At 36.7% G+C, this 17,864-nt stretch overlaps 2 protein-coding genes across 2 annotated transcripts in view; both read left to right on the top strand.

Moving 5' to 3' along the window:
* Nucleotides 1–17,864, top strand: part of C1GALT1 (core 1 synthase, glycoprotein-N-acetylgalactosamine 3-beta-galactosyltransferase 1) — a 260,990-nt gene that overhangs the window by 202,504 nt on the left and 40,622 nt on the right. The gene's annotated exons all lie outside the window — the stretch shown is intronic.
* UMAD1 (UBAP1-MVB12-associated (UMA) domain containing 1) overlaps nt 1–17,864 on the top strand; it is a 74,430-nt gene that overhangs the window by 53,857 nt on the left and 2,709 nt on the right. The window contains exon 2 of the mRNA XM_075705829.1: nt 1,818–1,903. Coding sequence (XP_075561944.1) covers nt 1,818–1,903 — 86 coding nt within the window. The remainder of the gene's footprint in view (nt 1–1,817; nt 1,904–17,864) is intronic.

Raw genomic sequence — 17,864 nt, forward strand, 5'->3', positions numbered from 1 at the left:
ACCATTTTCATGCCTCCCCAAGTTTTTTCAGTCTTTCACTGCAGAATGTGTTTACAAGACCTCTAATAATTTTTCTTTGTAGGCCTCTCTGCTTCATTACAAATGTAAACTAATGGTTTGACATAATTTATTTTCATGGCTGTTACTTACCTCATTGTCTTATAGGTGCTTACAAATTTTGTTTTCACAGTATTGTGGGGTGGAATTGAAGATGAACTGACTCCCCATCTCCTTTGGTCTCCCCTCCCTCTATTTTTTAAGAGATGGTGTGAATACAAGTGCTTGGGACTATTTTATGTAGAGAATTACTAGTTCACTGAGAAGCATTTTTCAACTCCAGAAAAGATCTTGAAAAGTGTAGACATTAGTGGAATTAATAGGCATTAATGACCTATAACAAAGATAAATTGTTGATGATTCTCAAAATATACTGTTAGGAATAATACTTGGGTATTAAAAAGCATGCCCGATGACTAAGTATTACTGCTTGTTTTCATAAGATACTTTACCAAATACTGCATTGACCTGGCCAGTCAGTCCTTGGGGACTGACGACAGCGTGGAGCAAGCATGCATGGACCTGGGTGTCATTGGCTTCCAGGCTAACTGGGTATGGGCAAAAAGCTGGCTGCTGTTCGCAACAGGCTTCTGCCAGGTGCATCAGCTCTAACTAAACCTCTGGAGAAAATGGAACAGGACAGCCAAAACCACAGGCTTAGCAAAGGAGTTAAACTACAGTAACTTGAACCCTTTCATTTAGAATTGATGCTGCAGGACTCTAAGGATACAGACTTTCAAAATACTCCTGTTACAGGAAGCAGTATCAGTTCAAATAAAAATAAAACCAGAATTATGTGACTAAATCTTTCATCTTTCAAAGTTGTCTCCTCTTATAAACTATTAGCTGAGTAGCACTAACAGCAGAAGGAGGTAATCCACAAAATCTTTACAACTTCTTGTACACCCTCCCACCAACATAGAAGATTGGAGAAGATAGGCTAGGTGGATATTTGTTTTACAAGATCTGAGAAACAAATGCTGGGGTTTTTTTGTTTTACTACCTCTACATTTTTAATAAAATTAATAATGTACCTTCTGTCTTTAAAATCAATTTAAATACTTTGTCTCTAGTTTATTGCTGTGATCTGCCCATCTTAGATTGGTACTAGCTGCAGCTTTTGGGTTAAACTCAGTCATGTCTCCCCAGTAAAATACTGGGCAGAGGTAGCCACGTCTGTGCAATGGGAGGAGGTTAGTGCCCAGCCTGCCAAGTAGTCATTGTCCAGGTATGGTCAAAACCAGGCAATTTCTCTCAGTACATTGAGTCTCTCTTTCAGCACTCATGCACAGATATCCTCTGTATGGAAACGAGGTTACAAATGAGGATAGAGTAACAGTGCACATGGCCTCCTAACCTGATGTGGGATTGGGACGTGACGGATGTGCGCACCTGGTATCGCTTTCACACCAGATACTCGTACTGCTATGTCTCCTCTGTTTGACACGGCCATTATTAGAACTTAATGGTCCTAAAGTGTGCAGAAATAGGGGCCCTGCTTTTTTCTTTCTCTCTTTTTTTCCCCTCTGAATTTTTCCCTTTAACCAGTTGTCACAGATTTATTCCTGGGTTTTGCAGACCACTTCTCAATGTTTTTCTCTTTCCTCATGTTCAAAATTGTAAAATATAAACGTGGCAAGAGTTCCCCCTTTCCCAGGGAATTGTGTAATTTCATTTTAGGAAGACTCAAGAGTTTTGCTTATTCCATATAAAGTATGAAGGATTTCAGTGGTTAAATAGGTATTTTTTTACTTTGCTAGGTGACACAATTGATGATCAAAGTAGAGAGTCAAAGGATAAAACTTCATTTCCGGAGACCAGACCGATATACAACCAATCTCCACAGGTAGGAGAATATTTCCTTTTGCACACATGATGAAACTTCCATAGCAGCTCATTTAAGAAGCACGAATGTCCTGCAGGAGAAGGGTTCAACAAATTCACATCTTTCGTAGACTGAGTGTCTACTCAGTCTTCTTTGTCATCTACCGTAAAAGAAGCATTGCTAGTAATTAGATGGCAGTATTATCAAGGCCACCAATACTGATTTGGAAAAGAAATAGTAAGAAGGCTGGGCTGTATGGTATTGCTGAGTATCTTATTTTTCTACTTGAGACATGCAAGCATGAAACTGTAGCTAGAATGTTAATGAATTACATAGAAGCATTAATGTGGTAAGTAGTGATGGAAAATGTCAAACATTTACAGAAGTCATTTTCCACACCTACCATTATAAGTAACATGTTTTAAATGTGTGAGTATAGTAGACTGTCTTTATTGTGTATTTGTTTTCTGTTTCAGTACTGTGTGGCTGTAAATTTGGATTTCTTTTTCTTCATCTGGTTTATTTAATATTTAATCATATTATATATATAATCATATAATCAAATAAGAGGGCTTTTCATAATATTTCCACATATGATGTACACATATTGTCTTCTTCACCTCCTCTGAAAATGTTTTTGCAATGAGTATGAGCCTGTTTTCCATTGCCATAGAGTTTTAGATGTTTACAAGATAACTGTGAGAGATTTTGCTTGGATTTTTGGTGCTTTTGTGGTTTGTTGGATGTTGTGTTCCCCCCCCGCCCCGCTTAACCTATACTTTTTCTCTCTCTTTCTCATATCTAGCCTTGGAACTAACTGTGTCTGTCTCTCTCCTCTCAATACCATTTTAATATTTATTATTACCACGTCCCTTGGTATATCAGAGGTGTGTGTGATAATGTTGCATCTTTAAGAGTGGTCAACATGCGTGTGTTCTGTAGTCTCCTTTTTAAATTTCAAATTAAAAACTGTGTCTGATACAGAAATCTTTAATTCATCATAAGTAATGAGTGGTTTGCCTTCTGATAACATGGCAGTATGAATTAGTTACAATTAATTGCAAAATTTTAGTCTGACTTCTGGATCCATGCACATCTGAGACAGGGTGTTTTACAACTGAAGTCCTGCAATATTGAGGCAGTATAATGCATTGGTATTGTGGTTACTTACTGCACAGACATAATTTCCCTTAAGGTGATGTTCTTGCTAGGTATTGTGAGCTGCCAGTTATTGTAGTGTCAGTGATTTGTAATTCTGTGGAATTTCAGTAAAATAGGAACTTGTGTAAATTTTAAGTGTTTATGAGTTAGAGGAAAGAAGCAAAGTTTTCAAAATAAAATAGCAGATACTACACTGAAAATAAAACAAAGATGTATTTTAATCTTTATATTAAAAGACTTAGTATGTCACAAAAATACTTGTATGAACTGGCTTGTGACAACATCAATTAAAATAAGATACAGCAGATACAGCATTTGGTAATATCTGAGTTACTAATTCCAGTCTCTGGATTTGGGTGTTTGGATTTCACATTTACTTGAAGGAGTTCTCCACTTCTCAAATTAAATAGAGTAACTGAGGATCATAGAAATGAAATGGATAATTCTGGCCATTAGGGAAGCAATATTCCTATTCACAGTAGTAAATATGTTTTTATAAATTCGTGGGAGAAATCTGCCAATTTAGCAAAATTGGAAAAGCGTTGTATTGTATATTTGTCACTGAGAAATAAACCCTTAATTGAAATAATAAACTTGTTAGTATTAAGACAAGACTACTTCATACATTAGTACATTCATACATTAAAGTATGTTAAAAGATGTCCATTAGAATGCAAAGTAGTGTAGATCTTTGTCATGCAGAGTTGAACAGAAGAGCATTTAGTTCTTCAACTGCATCTTTCAATTGCTGGAAACTTGCTTTTATTTTTAAATATAATCTATTTTGCAGTTTAATAGATGTAGAATTTGTGAAACATGGAAAGTGCTTTAAGAAATGTGATTTAAAGACGACTGAAGTAATACTTTGTTTATGGGTCACTTATTCAAAAGGGAAATTAGGTTGATTTTGAATTTTTGAAGAAAGTATCTTGTGGAGTATTTTTTGGTAACTGTTGTCATCTTTGGAATTTCCCATTTACTTAGTAACTATTGAATTTGTTTTCTGTACACTTACTGAATTCTCAAGTACATATTTCTGTATCAACTTGCACAACTTAAACTAATGCAGAAATAAAAGCTTACACCAAGATCATCTTGCTGCAGCTAGCAACATTACAGAACATCTTGTAACAACTGCAATACCTGCAGTCTGCGGTATTTTAAGAGGTTTTGATATTGCATGCGTGTTAGAAGAACTGCAGATATTTAGAAGCGTGTTGAGGAAGGGTGTTCTCAAAGGCCAACTTTAGTCCAAACGTTTTCTCTTCTGCAGAGTGGGAACAGAAGCTTTTGCTTTGAACAGTCCCACGTGGAGTAAGTATCCTCTCCGTTACTCCACGCGTACAGATGGAGGTTTGGGAGGGTCATCTCCCGATGCCGAGTCAGTCGTAGGGAGATGCCCTGTCCGGCCGGGTAATGAGCGCTCCGGGCCTAATCAAGCATGTACGATCTTGCTGAAGTTGCTTCAGGCTCATGAACTAAAAGTCATACACACATTTAAGTGCTTTTCTGGATTGGGGCCAAAATGCTTAGCGCTCTGCAGGGCCGAGAACTTAAATTAGTCTCTTTGTGACACTGAAATACAAAGCTTCTAATTTTAACTGCGACACCACCATAATAGAAGGATATGTTACGGTTTTATTTTTTCATGCTTATAAGTTTTACAGTATCGTAGTACAATTTCCAGATAATTCAGTCTCTATTTGCTTTCACTGGGAATTTGAGGTTATAGAAAATAACAGAATAGAAAGGTTAGTTTTGGTATATGAAGAGTGCTAGAAACCCTAGTAATGTGGTGGGGTTATTTTTCATAATGAGCTATTCCATTGGTAAAGCAAATTAGTGCAACCATGTATTTTTGTCCTACTGTGAGAGCAATTATGTAGCATATCTATTAGGAGACATAAAAAATACGTTTGACAGATGGTATGGCTGTGAATTAGGATTTATGAAGATTATTGTATGTCTGGTATCCAGGACACCTGGGATTATTAAATTGATGTAAGAAACAACAACCAAAAAAATTACATTTCTGATAATAGGTGCAGTGTTTTGTATCTCCCTACTGTCACCTTAAGAAGCAGCTCGTGTTTATTTGATATTGCACTTCTTGATAATCTGACATGTGCTCTTTAGCCAACAAATGTCGGCAGATTTAATGGGTGAAAACTGTACCAGTAAGTGTATTAAAATAAACTACCAAAAATGAGAGCTGTCTTTAGATTGTAAATTAAGATTTTTCTCTTACTGTGTGTTGTTTTGTTTTGTTTTCTTTATAGTCCTATTTCTCCCTCAATACTTAATAGCTATTGCCTTCTATCTAAGGAGCTTGTTATACGTTTTCTAGGGCAAGAGAGGATCCCCCAAGGGATTGCTTAATCCATAATTATCTAATTTATATGTTGTTGTTATAGCCACTCTTAATTATATACCTTGCTGTGATACTTATCATCATAGGACATGGTTTTCTTTATAAATTGCAATAGTTCTGTTATCGTTCTTGTGCCCTTTCACTTCATAATTTGCTGCTATAAACTGAGAACGTAGCAGATAGAAAGCCCATGTTTCCTGAAGTAAATTTAAAATTATCTGTGGTTTTTCTGCATATAGATACTGGTGTGCAATGTTTTGGGCAAGCATATAAATAAATTAGAAAAAATATTTTTATATCTGAATTGGCAGGTAATATTCTCATTAAATGGATCCTTTGTAAAGGTGCTATCTAAGGATTCTGAATAGATGTAAATAACAGTTTCCTAGGCATCTGGTTACGGGTCATATAGTCAATTGGAAAGACAGAAATACTGTGAGATATAAAATATCAAGGAAGAGATAATGGGAGTTATGAGTGCACAGAGTAGGGGGAAAAAATAATTTAATTTGCTTTTTACTCATCTAGAGAAATTAGCAAGTATTGCTGAAGTTGATAGACTTTTAAGATATCCTTTTGAGCAGATCACCTGATATAATTCCAGGGCACGAATAATGCTAACGTTATCTCTTTTTCCTTTTAAAAAATAAAAAAAATTAAAATTAATTGGTTCTTCCAAACCTATTATTACCCAGTTTTTGCTAAAGCTTGGCTGGCTGGATTATTTTTACAAGTTACTGGAAAAGGAGCTATTACTGATCATGTCTCTGTTCAGTCACCTAACTCTTAGTTTATGGTTCAGAGGGTCCCATATTTAAAATCTCAAGAAGGGTGTTCTGGCTAGATTTACTGCATCATTTTAAATTCCCCACATTTGCTTTAGAGAAGGTGGTTTATATTTCAAAATTATTGGCCAATGTTTGTGATTAGTTTGCTTCATTTTGACAAAATATAGTGTCTATAGAAAATGTTGCTGCTTAGATTGGCTTTTTTTTTTTTTTTTTTAAGCTCTCATAAGCTAGAATTCTAGTCATGGCCTGGTTAGATTAATTGCTTGTCATATGTTATGTTAACTCCAAGATCTTCTTTCACCTATAAATCCCTTAAAGCATGTTGGTCCATATTTTTTCTCTTCTTAATTGGGTATGTAAGCAATAATCACTTAATGAAATTATCCACTCTTAGAAGGGACTGGAATAAGTCTGCAGCAGGTCATCAAACATGTACTTTTCTCTGAATGCTGGTACCATCAGAAGAAAGATCTTATGTTTTACTCAACTGTTGTGCATGATCATAAGCTATAGGAAGTGAAGTTTTAACATTACCTTTAAAGAAGGATGACTACTTTTCAGTGTTGGCAGCTGCAATGGACATAATCTTTCTTAGCTCCCTCCATCCTTTGCATGTATAGTAAATAGCTGGCAGTTCTTTGGGGGATCTGTGTGCAGCCACAGATCGAAAGTGCGTATGAAGTATAGCTGCCATATGATAAGAAGGGCACTGTATATGGTTGTGATCTTACTGAGAACAAAGACAAATAGGCCCGTCAGCTTAAAAAAAAAAAAAAAAAAAAAAATCAACTATTGCATATTACAACTATTACTATGCAATAGCATATTTATTATATAAAGCCTCCTTATATTGTGATATTCTTATTGCTGTCTGTCTGATAATTGACCAAAATATTTAAGAGGTCTTTGCATATTAGCAAGACCTCCAGAATGTATAGACCAGTGGACTTCTGTCTGCCCTCAACAGTTGGGCAGCTTGGCGGGGAGGGGAGGGTGTATGTACATATTATATATAAATAATATATATATATTAAAAAAAATATATAATATTACTGACCCAGGGTCAACCAGTAAGATCTGGGGGTGTCTTGTAAGACTATCACCTTGTAGGGTTTTTTGCAATTCTGAAAGTGGTTAGTTAGACTTTTTATCTGTGTAACACGATGCACAGCTGGGGTTATTTCAGATACTTAGTAATCATAGTAACATCAAGAATGCAATGTCAATTGTCTTTTTCTTGAAGGGGAGTATTATATTTTTAGGTATAGGGAACTGGAGTGGGAATTGAGAGATGTGCATTAACGTGGTTGTCACCAATTTCCTCTCTGAACTTAGAAAACAGTTCATTTTCAAGAAAGTAATGCAGCTCTCTTACAAAGCGTTTTTCTACAGCACATTGCAAGCGTGAAATACTGTTAAACCCTTTGTTTAACTTACGTTGAGATTTCATTACGAGAAGAACTGAGGAAGCCTTACAGTCTTTTAAGATGGGACTTGAATGTTCTGTCTGGCCAGCAAATACATGTAAAGACAACAACTGGTTTGGAGCATCCCTTTGTCCCACAGCCCTGCCTGTGGAGTTCAGTCAGTGCTGTGGTCGGTCTGTATGACTGGCAAGGTTTGAGCGAACGAAGACAAAACCACCTCTTGTAGGGGAAGAACAGCACGTGAGCATGGTATATTTTCATCACGTAGTGCCTTTAAATAGCAATGTATGTACCTGCATGTAAAAAGTTCATAGAACAGTAAAATTGGCCTGATTGGCAGCCTCCTCATTTTGAGAGCGAGGCTTTAGTAAAGGAACGTATACTCCAAATAGTGATCAAGGCACATGTGTCCAGAAGCGCAGTTTGCATACCTCTCTATTTAGTTTGGGCAGAGACTCACTATACACTTGGATTAATTGCATGCTTATTCAGTTACATTGGATGGTTATTTGTAGCAGAAGATGCTCAAATTGGGTGCCCAGATGTTCCCATCACATTTTTTAGCCTTTCTCTAATTTTGGGATCTTCTGACTAGCTTAATCCCCAGATAAAACTACTGATTATCCTGTATCTCTTGCCCAAACACGTGCGGTTGGACTAAAAGCCAGTAATGCTGGTTCACTTTGCTGCTGTCAACAAATTGATTGGTCAGTCATCCTGCCTCTGGGAGCAACCCTTCTGGGCTTTCCAAATATTAAAATTGATCTAAAATGCAATATAGATCATACATCACTTGATGAGACTGAGTGCTAATACAGCCTGATGGTACAGTGATATTTACAGCGTGATGCATTAGTGTAGAATGGTGGCTGAAAGACTAGCATAGGGCAGCTTATTAATAATTACTCTAAACACCAAGTAAGGAAAATAACAATGTCTTTAGGTTAGTTTCACTGCCACTTTGTGGGGAAAAAACCCCAAAACCCAGAGACAGCAGCAGGCAGTCCATTTTAATGGAAAGGAAATATGACACAAAAACTGTCTCATTTCAGTCCAAAGTGCTAATATCAGTCAGACAGGAATATGTTTTTCTGTACTTTCCATCAGTGTGGTTTGATCCTTTCACCATAATGTGCTACTGTTGTAATTTCTGCCTTAAAAAAAATCCCCAAAATTTCATTGTTCCTCGGTTGTATCAGACTTGTGAAAGACTGTGCATTGGATAGCACATAGTCAAATTTTGTTCTAAAGCACTTTTTAAAAATACAAGATAAAATAGAAATTTTTTTTTTGCAAATTTCTTTTCCTTACTTCCACAGTATTACAAATTTTAAGAATACTTTTCTAGTGTTGTAATGCAACTAGTAGACATGCTTGATAAAAACAAATCTATTTTAAAAGCCAAAAAAGTACCCTTCTTCCTTTTCATTATGGTCCAATTATCTTCCTTCCATAGAGAACCAGGGGGCTGAAAGAGGCCACCTTGATTGAACGAGATGACCAATATTTGTTTCTTTATTTTTTAAATTTAATTAATTAATTAATTAATTGGTCCTTTACTGCTTTAAGAGTCATTGTGCTTTTACTCCTGCATCTCAAAAGCCTAAGCAGTAGGTGCTGAGGACAACTCAGTTTGGTTACTGTTTGTAGACTGAAGCTTTACAGACTCTGGCTCCTGGCAAGGTGTTTGCTGAAGGTGCTGTCGACAAGTGCTCCAGCGACACACTGTGTATGGAGGAACTTAAAGTCGAATATCCATCCTCCCTTTCTCTTACTGACTTGAATCTCTATGGAGAGAGCAGGTGGAAAGTTGTGTTAGGAGACACTTGCCTAATTCACTTTTTCAGCATTAGAATATTTTAAATTTGTAAATAGGATATATTGCTAGTCTTGCCACATGCTTGGATTTTAAGCAGCACGATAGAAACATCAGAATAAAGAACTTAGTACAGCAATTTTTATTCACACATCTGCCTGAGAATCCATTTATATTCTTCAAGACTGAGAGGAGAGACTGTTTGGAAGATCCAGGGGGTTCAGGTACCTAACAAAACTTCTGAAAGCACAGCTGAGGACGTTAGCAGGTATCGCTGAAGGAAGCTTCACCTGGGTTCAGACTAGTAATTCTTTTCTGTTCACTCTACTTCATTAGCTTTTTTTCTGAAAACCAAATCCAAGATCACTTCCTTTTCCTTTCCTCTTATTGTAGATGGAAATTGTTCTCTCTCTGTCTTTTTCCTCTCACTGGTATTAATGTTCTAGGGAGACATTTCACGGATGTTGCTGACTACCTCAATTACTCAAGGAGAGATTTCCTTTTCTTCTCAAAACAATAACTTCTGATTTATGCAGCTCTTCCCAGTTGTTCTAATTTGCTGAAAAATTTATTGACTTTTTTTTAATGAAACGTTTGCTAAATATTTTCTTACTAGTCTTTTATTTTTAATTGTCTAAATTCTTTTCTTAAGTCGACAGCTTCCTTTCCCATTCAAGTCCTTGGATTTTCATACACTTAGTAGAATAATGAGAGAATGCAGTATTGTCCCTCTTTTTTAGAGGTTCTGCGCCATGGACATCTACCATCTCAGAGAAACTGTCATCTTTTTCCTGTCATAGCAGGTTACCATGTTGGAGCCTCTACGGTAGCAGAGGTTGGGAACAAGAGGTAGAGACATGGAGGCAGAGACCCAGTTTGTCTAAGCTCCTCCTATTCAGGACATCAGCTTCCCAAAAAGTCTTCAGGATTTTTTTTTTTTTTTTTTTGCTTGGCAGTAGAGAGAAACTCAAATCTGGTTGTCACTAACTACATCGACCAAATATAGCTGCTAAAATTAAATGCATTATTTAAATACTGTTTATTTCAATATGTAATTAAAGCTTTATAGAAAATTAATTTCTTCGTATATTCTCTGGCTATATTGAAAAGCTGAAATATAGCCTTTCCTCCTGATTCCAGCTCTGTTAAAAGATTATTTTCTAGGGGGGGGTGTAACATTTGCATCCGAGTTATTTAAAAATTATTGCCCCCCATACAAAGAACTCGTTCATGGTTCAAAGTTGCTGCAATAGATAACTGAATTTTAATAGTTAATATCTGTGTTTTGTATTACATAAGGAATTAAGGTGACAGCAAAATAAATGTGAGTACTTTGTGCTTTTGGATGACACTGAAGTTACAGAACAAATCCATTATCAGCATTTATCAGACTTCTGTATTCATTTTGCAATGTATTGACTTGTCCTTCACTTCTGATTTGTGGCTGTGGAATGCACTGCTGGATGTCTAGAGCTTCCTGCATTTTCAATTACAGTTATTCTGGCTTGCAGTTTACCTACTTTAGTAATTTTCATGAACTTTTTAACCTTTCAGCATACTTGCTACAGAAAAAAAGAAAAAAAAAAATCTGGCCTAGTTAGTAACATTTCCTGGCACTGGCAGAAGCACAAAGTGCTGAATATTGTTCATGTTGCTTATTATAATGTATGAGATCTTTGCTATGAATAGCTTGCATAGTACTTCGAAGGAGCAGAGGAACTCGATAAACTGTTCCTTACTTGAATCCACATCTCTCTCTGTCTTCTAAGATAATTCTTATCACAATATTCATGTTGCAGAGGGGAACATTGTCCAAAATTCACCTGCTGGGACAGTGCCTTAAGCTCAGGGACCTCCAGAGTGGCAAAGGGAGGCAGCAAGAACAGGAAACCTGCTACTGAGGGGGTGTAAATGCTGATATAGCTCTTCAGTTACCAGCTTCAAAAGTGCTAAAGTTGGTTGGGATAGAAGGAAAGCTAAGGGTATAATTATTTTAGTTACGGTGCGAAATTAAGACAGCATTTTTAATAAAGATTTAGAATCCTTTTCTGCTTCCTTCTTATTTCTGCTTTCTCTTAGTTCTCCAGTCTTTCTTCATGTTGCACGTTATCCCTGTTTGTTCATATTTTCAATAGTTTCTCATTATAGATGCCCATATTTGAGATGTTATGGTTTTCTGTCTTTAAACAATTATTGAGCAAAATAATTAAATAATAGGAATTAGGAACAAAGGAATAAAAGTTGGAATTAGGAATAAAAATATCATTATACAGTTTTGGTTATATTAAGTTCAATCTATTTACTAAATTTATCACCAACCCCCCTCCAAATATTTCCTGTGCCCAACTGTTATTGTAGGGGATTGAGTAAAAACAGAACCTTAATCGTGTTCTGGTTTGAGTTTGCAAAGTTTGTTAATGAAGAAAACCAATCTTTTTCTTCTAAGATGAACAAACAAGATAGTTGGTTTAGACACTAGATATGCAGTCTTTTGTGGTATTTAAGAATACTTTTCAGGGTAGAATTATATTCTATAAGTGTTTCATAAATAAAACTCACAGGCATCTTTAGTATTTACTAGGATAATTAAACTAACGCACTTTAACCGTGGAACATTTGGAGTATCCAGAGTTCAAATGGCAACCTCGCAATTCTTCCCCTCTGCAGAGATTAACAGTTTTAGCTGTTTGAGAGAACAAGGAGCACGTACTAATTACAGAAAGTGCATTCTGCATTTACAATATCGAATTGTTCCTACGTTAGAAAAAGCTGGCTTGCAATAATTACACTTTTCTAATTGCTTTAATGCCAATAAGGATGTATAAATATACATCATTATTGATACTGAAAGTGTGGTTTAGCAAAGATTCCCCTACTGTTGTTTGCAGGCCAGGATACTATGTGGGGAGCTTTGCTGTAATAATGAAAAACTGTAGAATGTCAGAGGTACTTTTCAGTGTTTCTTTAGAATTTTTTTCTTTAAGACTTCAGCAACATTAACATGACCTTGATTCCATTCTAGTCTAAGAAAGAGCTGAAAAGCATGCTTTAAAGAGGAAAACGAAAAAGAAAAATACCTAAAATGTATGTCACAAATCAGTAAAAATATTCTTAAATGCTTATTTTAAAATCTGGTTCTGTTTTACTCTGAACAGCAATATTGATAAATGGAGAAAAAACATGCTGCCTACTAATAACACAAAATTTGTACAGGTAGCAGGAGCTCTTTAAGAAAGACAAATCACTGCTGTATTACAGAATGAGAGTCATAAGAAGCTGGGAAACAAGAGCCCAAAGCAAATGGGAAAGCTGATTTCCACTGACAGGCATTCTTGCTTCTGAAAGCCTCTCCAAGGACTCGATCTTAGCCTGAAGCTTTCAGCGTGGAAATCTGCCCTATTGCAACCACTGACAGCACCAGTCTTAGGCTAGTATTGCAATCCTATTCACTGCATTTCTGTTAAGAAAGCAAGCAAGTGACCAGAAACCATTTGGATACAGCAATGAGCTACTGCAAGGTCTTCAGCGCTGCTTCTTCCATCTACTTTTGTTCTCCCAGATAGAAATAACTTTTTTCTTGAGTCCCTGGAGGGGATGCTGACTCAGCTTTTGAGTGAGCCTCAAAAGAATAGCAGCTCTCATGATTCACATGAGGTTTTCTGAACCATCTCAGGGGCATCTGTATTCTGCTTGTCTGGGTGGGTTTCCTCCCTCCTTACAGTTCTGTAAGGATATCGGTCACAGGCTTATTGGTGTGTTGGGTGTGGGGGTGTTTTGTTGTTGACGTTCTGGGTTGGGGTTTTTGTGACATTGAAAAACTATCATGTCATGTACAATTTTCCCCCCTGCATCAAGGTTTCGCCGATCCTTTTCTCCTAGCTTAAATTTTTGAATACAAAGTGCTGAACGTTCAGAGTGCCTTGTGAGTAATTTTGCTTTTCCCCTCTGTTCCTGTTTGCCATTACTGTTCTTATTTGAAAAGTGAATCATTGTCATCAATGGAGATGCTCACTCTGGAATTCCTACAAATTTTCTAAAAAGGCCCAGTGAATGCCCTAAAAAGCATCAACTGAAGCACAGTTGGAAGAACAGTACCCTAAGACAATTTCCATTTCTAGATAAGTCATAAATAACTCCACAACACTAAATAAATTCTGAAATACATTACGATACACTATTTGCTGGAATACCACAAAATTGCCTGAAATAAAGATAATATTTCTGTATCACCAGTAGTGTTGTAGGTCTCTGTCATAATTATGATATTGCTGGATGTTTACTAAATATTCTGGAAGATTGAATGTACTGTTTGTCTCCCAAGACTGTCTTTTTAAAGAAAATGGGTCTGCTTCTGCGGAAGAAAAACAACCCACCCAACTTTTTTTTTTTAACAGAAAGTACAAATTTCTTTAAATGAATCACTTTTTGTTAGAAAACCTTTTTCAATAGTTTGGATGATAATAACACTAGCACTGATCTTTGATTCTCCTTCAGAGCACTATAAATCCAGCTTCTCAGTACATTGTAAACTATGCATTTTTTCTTCCTTACGAGACTCTTGGCAGACTTTATGGTTAGCACACAGAGATGCAGCAAATTAGATGTTTTAAAAGGCAGCTGAGAAACATTTAAAAAAAAAAAAAGAGCAAAAAGGAAGAATTTACTTTAGAGGATAATTTTATACTTTGTTAGTTTTGAAATAACATATAACACCCTTGCCGTCAGACTGCAATTAGTATCCGGTGGCCAGCTACCATACATATTTACATACTGGTTCTTTTGTCCCTGTTCATTTGGATTGTGAACCAAGAATGAAGAAAACACCTTGCGTATTTGAATTAAATTTGATTACCATACGTTCTGTAATTTTAACTGATTTTTTGACTCCCTGGTGTTTAGTGAAATGTAAATTGTTTGGTGATCTTCTAGGTGCATTCAATTAATATTTCTCATAGCAGAATTGTGTGTCATAGCATTTGGCAGTGCTTTGTTTAGCGTGTGTCCAGAGAATATGCTCTGAATAGACTGTATTCTGGATAAGTAAGTTAGGCATTTAAGTAGAAACCAGTGTGACTAATGTGGGATATCAAATTCTCTAGGACTTGCAGTTCTATATAGGCTTGAAGAATGCATGCGTGAAAACATAAACCATTTCATAACCTTGACTTTGATTGCATCTCATAGCTTTGTGCTGCTGTTCGCATTGTAACCAGCTTGGGCGATCTCAGCACTGATGGGTGATTGATGTTCTCTGCTAGAGTGTCCAGTTCTTCGTTACATTACCACAGTTGCTATAAAAGCCTGCTGGTCAGGTTGGCTTCATCAAGGCCTTTTCACGGATTTGGATTCTTCAGCGTATGAGTGAAATATATCTTAGACCATTTAAAGGATGTCTTTATGGTTTGGGAGCACAAAAATATGTCTAGTTTGATAAGATCTTGCATGAGGCCAATATCTAAATATCACTGCAAGAGCGCTCAGAAACAATTCTGCATAGCAAAGGGCAATGATTGCCTGTAATGACTGTGCTAGGCAGAATTGAAAAATTACTTCTCGCAACCTGAATTGTTCAGGACAGGAACTGTTTTCTTTGTATGTAGATACCTAATAGATAATATAATATATGCCATAATTCATATGACACACTGTGTACTAGATAAAGGGATGGACTTCACAATATTCAAGGAGTTAAACTGCAAATGTGACAGAGTTTTCAAGCAGCCTATCTTCACTTAACTTTCCAGGTTAACTTTGGCCAGTGTTTTTCTACCATGTTTGGGTTTTGCGTACTGCGTTAAAGAATTGTCCTCCCCAGGTTTTGTATTTTTCCCATTACATAATTTGTTGGGATGTCAGTCCAATAATAGTAACATAAAATGTGACTTGCTAAAAATGACAAAGTGAATGTGAACATTTTAAGATAGTGAAAAATAGCCATTTTCATGGGAGAGACAGTAGTGGTTTACATGCGAAACTGAAATAGGAAACCTCAAGTCCTTTCCCTTTATGCTATAAACTGATCTTGTCACATTGGACCCAAGACCTTCTCATGAGGCGCTGGGTAGACTGGGACCCAAAGACCATTGGATCTGAGGACAGATTATGGCATTTGTTATACTGACCTGACACTTTTCTTTGTTCCTGACTTGTCCGTACTGTGTTGCTCCCAGCCATTTCAGGCTTTATTTATGATACTCCTTTGACTATTCAAATAGTATCAGAATCTATAGACTATCAAGAACCTCGCTGACAGTATGCAGAGATTGAGTATGGTAAAATTATGTGTAACAGTTAAATAATCCTAATGTAATTCATCCTTCCTTACTGCAGTCTTGCTTTGAAATGTGCAGTGGGACTTGAGAGTAAAAAAAGCTGGTTCTTGCTCTATCCTTGTCAGTACACCGTATCTGCTGTGTGCAGAAAGTATTTTAATTTCTGGGGCTGCCCATTTGGCATCCTTCTAACAAATGTAAGGTTTGTAGAGGAAAAAAGAAGATCCAAGACACTTAGTGCTCTCTCTGATTTTTTTTTTTCCTCTTTGAAGTTAGTTTTGCCACATGATAGTCTAATTTGCATTGTAAATGGAGTTCATCCAGCTTGTGGGGCAATTAATATATAAACAGGTGTTCATAAAAGTATAATTTGCCAAACAAAATAAACATTAGATTCTAGGGATTTCTGATTATCATCTGAGCTATGGGAATAGGACAGCGAGTGAGGGATCATTTTTCCCTGGAATGTGGGAGTGGGGGGAGGCAGAAGGGTCTTTGAAGATCTTGTTTAATTGATTCTTAGATGTAACCTTTTCCTGTTTTTCATTTGGGGCTTTCTGGCTCTGCTCTCCCCCTCAGAATATGGGACTGATGTAATACAAGCAAATACCAGCACCTCAATAAATGCTCCACAGGTTGCTGCTTTCAAGAGGGAATGTAACAAATTTGTGCAGAGTAGAAATCAAGGGAGGTTTTTAAGTTTACAGCAGCTACAAATTTAAGTACTTATTTGAGGTATTGTGGGGATTTTTTTCAGGTAAATATCATTAACATAAATAAATGTTCTGTGTGTTTGGCAGTTGTTCTTAGTAAGAGAATATGTCTATAGCACAAGATGTTTATGAGTTTTGTTACGATGCACACCTTGAGCCTATTTGGCCATGACAAGGAGGAAAACTTCACTCTTAAGTGTTATCAATTAGCAGCTATAGAAGCTAAGATCCCTTTTAAAGTGAGAGCTGCTGATCTTCGACTTGAAGATAACTACGCTGATTAGAACAGACCAGTATAAGAGTTTTTAGGGTTTTTCCTGAACTTACAGACTTACAGTGCTATTGCCCATGGGTTTTTGCTCAGAGCTTGGAAAGCTGCAGTAGGAGAACTATGCAGGCTATCTTCCTGTCTTCTCTGCTAGCTTTCATATTTTCTTTGCCCTCTAAAGATACCAGAATCAGTAAGGAAAGCCAAAAGAAATCTTCTGTATCAACTCTTGCCCCTACTGTTGCATGTAGCTTTCTGAAGAGCTGTTAGCTACTCATAAGATAGAGAACTGAGAAAAGGAAAACTAGGGAAAATAAAAACAAGAAGAAACATCTGTAAACTGTAGCTGTAGGAATTGTGTAGTACAGGCATGTCAGTATTACAATAGCTTAGAGAATATTTTTAAAGCAGGAGAAATGCAGTGACTTACCCTGCCTATCTCCAGAAGACTCTGAAGTGGCCTAGAAGAATAGACAAAGATGGGACTACTCTTTCTTTTTGATACCTATAAAACCAAATGTTTTATAGCAATTAGCCAGAAGGTGATCTGAAATAGAGGGGGAAAAATCAAATAGGATTTGGACTGGGAAGTGAATCCCAGCAGCTCAATAGGAAGGTGGTTTCCTCACTTCGCTCCTTTGGAGCTCATCCACTCCTCTTTTGTATTGGATCAAAACCAGTAAGGTTAGTAGTTATATCTAGCAGTCATTCCTTTTAATAAAATTTCTTAACCTTAGGAAATTTTACATTATTATCCTGTGACATAATAGTAATGGATCTTGCGAAGTTTATCTTAAGCTTTAGGCTCCTATTCATTGTGACTATAAACAAAAGCTTCCAAATGAGGGTCCATTTCAGAACATGCAGCACCACTAACCCCTTCTGTCCCAATAGCTTGTGGAGGAGCAAGCATCCTCTGTCACCTAAGACAAGTACTGACTCTGAACTGACTTAGATTGGCAAGATTTTCTATTTAATTGTTGACAGTTTAATAGAAGGTTTAATGTTTGTTTATCTGTCCTACTAGATGAAATGTTGGGTTGTGTAAGGAATGACTAGCGCTGAGGTTGCGTTCAAGTCAAATCAAGTGTTTCCTTTGAGAAGATGGAGTGCCTTTTACCTGGCTAAATGCTTGGCTGTGTTACATGCTCCCAGGCCAGAAG

Source organism: Pelecanus crispus, chromosome 2 (assembly GCF_030463565.1).
Source record: "Pelecanus crispus isolate bPelCri1 chromosome 2, bPelCri1.pri, whole genome shotgun sequence".
In the NCBI taxonomy this organism is placed as follows: domain Eukaryota; kingdom Metazoa; phylum Chordata; class Aves; order Pelecaniformes; family Pelecanidae; genus Pelecanus; species Pelecanus crispus.